Source organism: Oncorhynchus mykiss, chromosome 5 (genome assembly GCF_057628025.1).
Source record: "Oncorhynchus mykiss isolate SJ-2025 chromosome 5, ASM5762802v1, whole genome shotgun sequence".
Classification (NCBI taxonomy): Eukaryota; Metazoa; Chordata; class Actinopteri; order Salmoniformes; family Salmonidae; genus Oncorhynchus; species Oncorhynchus mykiss.
Window position 1 is genome coordinate 7,898,596 of NC_143026.1, and position 6,405 is coordinate 7,905,000.

General features: G+C 46.3%; 1 protein-coding gene across 1 annotated transcript in view; it reads right to left on the minus strand.

The window, feature by feature from the left end:
- LOC110523137 (pre-B-cell leukemia transcription factor 3) overlaps positions 1 to 6,405 on the minus strand; it is a 118,826-nt gene that overhangs the window by 30,091 nt on the left and 82,330 nt on the right. The window contains 2 exon segments of the mRNA XM_036976689.2: positions 4,118 to 4,147; positions 5,145 to 5,280. Coding sequence (XP_036832584.2) covers positions 4,118 to 4,147; positions 5,145 to 5,280 — 166 coding nt within the window.

Consider the following 6,405-nt stretch of genomic DNA (forward strand, 5'->3'; position numbering starts at 1 on the left):
GTAGTGGAGATGGTAGTGGAGATGGTAGTGGAGATGCATGAATTAAGCAAGAAAGGAACCGCGAAGACATAGAAGACACAAGGTCCGAACTGAAATGGGACATCTGCTTTATCTCAACCTCCCATAGACAACCAGACATACAGAGGCAGAGGTTGGAGCAGGGGACTGTTACAGACATATAGAGGTTGGAGAGGTTGGAGCAGGGGACTGTTACAGACATATAGAGGTTGGAGAGGTTGGAGCAGGGGACTGTTACAGACATATAGAGGTTGGAGAGGCTGGAGCAGGGGTCTGTTACAGACATATAGAGGTTGGAGCAATGGACTGTTACAGACATATAGAGGTTGGAGAGGTTGGAGCAGGGGACTGTTACAGACATATAGAGGTTGGAGCAGGGGACTGTTACAGACATATAGAGGTTGGAGAGGTTGGAGCAGGGGACTGTTACAGACATATAGAGGTTGGAGCAGGGGACTGTTACAGACATATAGAGGTTGGAGCAGGGGACTGTTACAGACATATAGAGGTTGGAGAGGCTGGAGCAGGGGTCTGTTACAGACATATAGAGGTTGGAGCAGGGGACTGTTACAGACATATAGAGGTTGGAGCAGGGGACTGTTACAGACATATAGAGGTTGGAGAGGCTGGAGCAGGGGTCTGTTACAGACATATAGAGGTTGGAGCAGGGGACTGTTACAGACATATAGAGGTTGGAGCAGGGGTCTGTTACAGACATATAGATGTTGGAGCAGGGGACTGTTACAGACATATAGAGGTTGGAGAGGCAGGAGCAGGGGTCTGTTACAGACATATAGAGGTTGGAGCAGGGGACTGTTACAGACATATAGATGTTGGAGCAGGGGACTGTTACAGACATATAGAGGTTGGAGAGGCGGGAGCAGGGGTCTGTTACAGACATATAGAGGTTGGAGAGGTTGGAGCAGGGGACTGTTACAGACATTTTGAGGTTGGAGCAAGGGACTGTTACACTGGGTGCCTGTGGAACAGTTATTGTCGGAGGTTATGTGCTGTGCTCAAGGGCACAACGGCAGGCAATAGCATCTAGGATTTGATACAGGCAACCCTCCGGCTGCCAGCATGCTTCCCGTCAAATGATTTCCCCATCAGACCTGGCAATCGAACTGGAAACCCTCCGGCTGCTGGCTCACCTCTCTACCCGCTAGGCTACCTAGCCTAAAACACAATCTGTGAGAGACAGATAAACAGAGGAAGTCATCTGACCTCTGAGAGAGGGGGAAGGAGAAAGATGGAGAGAAAGAGAAAGAGAGAGAGTACATATGAGAGCACAGAGAGGGCACAGGAAGAGGGAGGGTGAGAGAGGGATAGAGAGAGAGAGAGAGAGAGAGAAAGAGAGAGAGAGACACAGCGAGAGAGGTCGATACAGTATAACAGAGAGAGCACAGAAAGAGGGAGGGTGAGAGAGAGAGAAAGAGAGAGAGAGAGAGACAGAGAGAGAGATACAGAGAGAGAGACAGAGAGAAAGATAGAGAGAGAGAGAGAGAGAGAGACACAGAGAGAGACACAGCGAGAGAGCTAGATACAGTTTAACAGAGAGAGCACAGAAAGAGGGAGTCTGAGACGTATTGCTCCATACCGGGACCTGACAACTCCGGCCTCTCCCCCCAACTCACCAGAGAGAGAAACCAAACAGCTGCGCTCAATAATTCACTAGCATCTCCTCTCCTCCGCTCCTCCTCTCCTCCTCCTCACCCCAGGCCAATAGACTCCCCCCTGTCAACCACGTTAGATTGATGTTCCGTCTGAGATGTTCATACAACCTAATGGATAATGTCTACTTCAGAGACTCCCACTAACTCAAACAAAGCTGTAAAGTAAGACAGCCAAAAGGTTGGTAGATCTGTCAGTCAGGCTACAGGTGAGGGGCTCTGATCCATTGAGAGTGACCACTACCTGTATACAATATGTGTAGTGACATATCCATGGTGCTCCTTCTTCTTCCATACGAAGGGAGACAGTGCCTGTTCTGTAGTCTGCTCTGTAGTCTGCTCTGTAGTCTGCTCTCTAGTCTGTTCTGCAGTCTGCTCTGCAGTCTGCTCTGTAGTCTTCTCTATAGTTTGTTCTGCAGTCTGCTCTGTAGTCTTCTCTGTAGTATGTTCTGTAGTCTGCTCTGCAGTCTGCTCTGTAGTCTTCTCTGTAGTATGTTCTGTAGTCTGCTATGCAGTCTTCTCTGTAGTATGTTCTGTAGTCTGCTCTGTAGTCTGCTCTGTAGTATGTTCTGTAGTATGTTCTGTAGTCTGCTCTGCAGTCTGCTCTGTAGTCTTCTCTGTAGTCTGCTCTGCAGTCTTCTCTGTAGTCTTCTCTGTAGTATGTTCTGTAGTCTGCTCTGTAGTCTGCTCTGCAGTATGTTCTGCAGTCTGCTCTGCAGTCTTCTCTGTAGTCTGCTCTGTAGTCTGCTCTGTAGTCTGCTCTGTAGTCTGTTCTGTAAAACTGCATGCAACTGTCATGAAGACTGTTAGTGGTTTTCTGTGCGCGTGCATGTATGTGGATGTGTTGTGTGGATTTTTTGAATGTTTTTCCTATACTGTACAGTGGGGCAACAAAAGTATTTAGTCAGCCACCAATTGTGCAAGTTCTCCCACTTAAAAAGATGAGAGGCCTGTAATTTTCATCATAGGTACACTTCAACTATGACAGACAAAATGAGAGAAAAACAATCCAGAAAATCACATTGTAGGATTTTGAATGAATTTATTTGCAAATTATGGTGGAAAATAAGTATTTGGTCACCTACAAACAAGCAAGATTTCTGGCTCTCACAGACCTGTAACAACTTCTTTAAGAGGCTCCTCTGTCCTCCACTCATTACCTGTATTAATGGCACCTGTTTGAACTTGTTATCAGTATAAAAGACACCTGTCCACAACCTCAAACAGTCATACTCCAAACTCCACTATGGACAAGACCAAAGAGCTGTCAAAGGACACGAGAAACAAAATTGTAGACCTGCACCAGGCTGGGAAGACTGAATCTGCAATAGGTAAGCAGCTTGGTTTGAAGAAATCAACTGTGGGACCAATTATTAGGAAATGGAAGACATACAAGACCACTGATAATCTCCCTCGATCTGGGGCTCCACGCAAGACCTCACCCCATGGGGTCAAAATTATCACAAGAACGGTGAGCAAACATCCCAGAACCACACAGGGGGACCTAGTGAATGACCTGCAGAGAGCTGGGACCAAAGTAACAAAGCCTACAATCAGTAACACACTACGCCGCCATGGACTCAAATCCTGCAGTGCCAGACGTGTCCCCCTGCTTAAGCCAGTACATGTCCAGGCCCGTCTGAAGTTTGCTAGAGAGCATTTGGATTATCCAGAAGAAGATTGGGAGAATGTCATATGGTCAGATAAAACCAAAATATAACTTTTTGGTACAAACTCAACTCGTCGTGTTTGGAGGACAAAGAATGCTGAGTTGCATCCAAAGAACACCATACCTACTGTGAAGCATGGGGGTGGAAACATCATGCTTTGGGGCTGTTTTTCTGCAAAGGGACCAGGACGACTGATCCGTGTAAAGGAAAGAATGAATGGGGCCATGTATCATGAGATTTTGAGTGAAAACCTCCTTCCATCAGCAAGGGCATTGAATATGAAATGTGGCTGGGTCTTTCAGCATGACAATGATCCCAAACACACCGCCGTGAAAACCTACAGAAAACGTTTGACCTCTGTCATTGCCAACAAAGGGTTTTTGACAAAGTATTGAGATAAACTTTTGTTATTGACCAAATACTTTTTTTCCACCATAATTTGCAAATAAATTCATAAAAAATTCTACAATGTGATTTTCTGGATTTTTTTTCTCTCATTTTGTCTGTCATAGTTGAAGTGTATGATGAACCTATGATGAAAATTACAGGCCTCTCTCATCTTTTTAAGTGGGAGAACTTGCACAATTGGTGGCTGACTAAATACTTTTTTGCCCCACTGTACATACATCTGTATATCTTGTCCCATGTGAACAGTAGCCTGCCACTGTGTATTGAGAAAACATACATTATTATCATAGAACATGGACATACGACAACAGGAAAAACACAGAGCAGATGAGGAGAGAGATCGTAACATACCTGTGACACTGTGATGGTGGTTCCCACACCCTGAAGGCAGAAAAGAATGGGCTTTTTACAGCATATGACAGGTCTGCACTCAGGCCACACCCCCTCCCCCAACACAAAAGAGACAACATTTCACATCAGATGCTTTACGGCTTAACGACACGGAGAAAAATAAAATGGCGGGGGGACAAATTTTCGCTGGAAGGCACCAAGTACTACTACAGACCCAAATTTCAAAAGGACATTTTTTTTATTTTTTTTGTGACGCAAACTGGGATGATCGCTTATATTTTTTTGGGGGGGACCAAGAAAACAGAACCACTAGAAATCCTAACTGAGGAATACTGTTAATTAAAGATTTGAGAGTAGTTTCTCACATGATAGTAACTAGATAAGTAGACGTTGATGTGGTTGTTAGGAGCAGGGGAGGGGGGACATTGGGAAAAGGAAACATGCTTGGGGTAAAATAGGGCTTTCCGTTGAAGAACGTATAATGCCTATAGATAAGAAGGTCTAGTTGTGTTGGAGTAGGGGGTTGGAGGAATGGTGACCACCTACGCACGGCCTATGCAGGTCACTTTTTTTTTTTAAATACGTGTTAGCACGTAGCGCTTGGCTAGCGCAGCGACCGAACGCTCCGTCCAGCATCACACGCTCCAGTTCCCTTTCACCGCTGTCACAGTGTCACAAGGCTGAGCAGATCTGACAGACCGAGACAACACATACACAATACACACACACACACGTGGCAGGTGGGAATGATGGGGGGGGGGGGGGGGGGGGGGGGGGGGGGGGCGGGGGGGGCATGCACATTGGGAAGGAATCTACAGCCAACTGTAAAACAATGCATGTTCATGTCACTTCCTGGTAGCCACAACCTTCAGCCAATCAGGAGCCCTCAAAGGTATACTCAATTCACTGGTACTCAAAAGTAGATGACAGAATAGTGTTACTGGCAACACTAGACAAGCGGTACTTTATCTCTCATGAAGTCATATATACGTATCAGGTGGTGGATGTGTATTGTAGCGTCACTCACCTGGGACACAGTGATGCTGCACTTTTTTGCTAGTTCCTCCTTGGCCTCCTCGCTCGGGTAAGGGTTGCTGAGGTGTGAGTAGAAGTACTCGTTCAGGATCTCCGTGGCCTGCTTGCTGAAGTTCCGCCTTTTCCGTCTGAGATGGGCGAAAAGAAAAGGGAAGAGAGAGAGAGAGAGAGAGAGAATGAGAGACAGAGAGAGAGAGAGAATGAGAGACAGAGAGAGAGAGAGAGAATGAGACAGAGAGAGAGAGAGAATGAGAGACAGAGAGAGAGAGAATGAGAGACAGAGAGAGAGAGTGAGAGAATGAGAGACAGAGAGAGAGAGAGAATGAGAGAGAGAGAGAGGGAGAATGAGAGACAGAGAGAGAGAGAGAGAATGAGAGACAGAGAGAGAGAGAGAGAGAGAGAGAGAATGAGAGACAGAGAGAGAGAGAGAATGAGAGAGAGATAGAGAGAGAATGAGAGACAGAGAGAGAGAATGAGAGACAGAGAGAGAGAGAGAATGAGAGACAGAGAGAGACAGAGAGAGAGAGAGAATGAGAGACAGAGAGAGAGAGACAATGAGAGACAAAGAGAGAGAGAATGAGGGACATAGAGAGAGAGAGAATGAGAGGAGACAGAGAGAGAGAATGAGAGACAGAGAGAGAGAGAGAATGAGAGACAGAGAGAGAGAGAGAATGAGAGACAGAGAGAGAGAGAATGAGAGACAGAGAGAGAGAGAGAAAGAGACAGAGAGAGAGAATGAGAGACAGAGAGAGAGAGAGAATGAGAGGAGAGAGAGAGAGAGAGAATGAGAGACAGAGAGAGAGAGAGAATGAGAGACAGAGAGAGAGAGAGAATGAGAGACAGAGAGAGAGAGAGAGAATGAGAGACAGAGAGAGAGAGAGAGAGAATGAGAGACAGAGAGAGAGAGAGAATGAGAGACAGAGAGAGAGAGAGAGAGAATGCGAGACAGAGAGAGAGAGAGAATGAGAGACAGAGAGAGAGAGAGAGAGAGAGAATGTGAGACAGAGAGAGAGAGAGAATGAGAGACAGAGAGAGAGAGAGAATGAGAGACAGAGAGAGAGAATGAGAGACAGAGAGAGAGAGAGAATGAGAGACAGAGAGAGAGAGAATGAGAGACAGAGAGAGAGAGAGAATGAGAGACAGAGAGAGAGAGAGAGAGAGAGAATGAGAGACAGAGACATAGAGAGAATGAGAGACAGAGACAGAGAGAGAATGAGAGACAGAGAGAGAGAGAGAGAGTCTGCTCCAGCCCA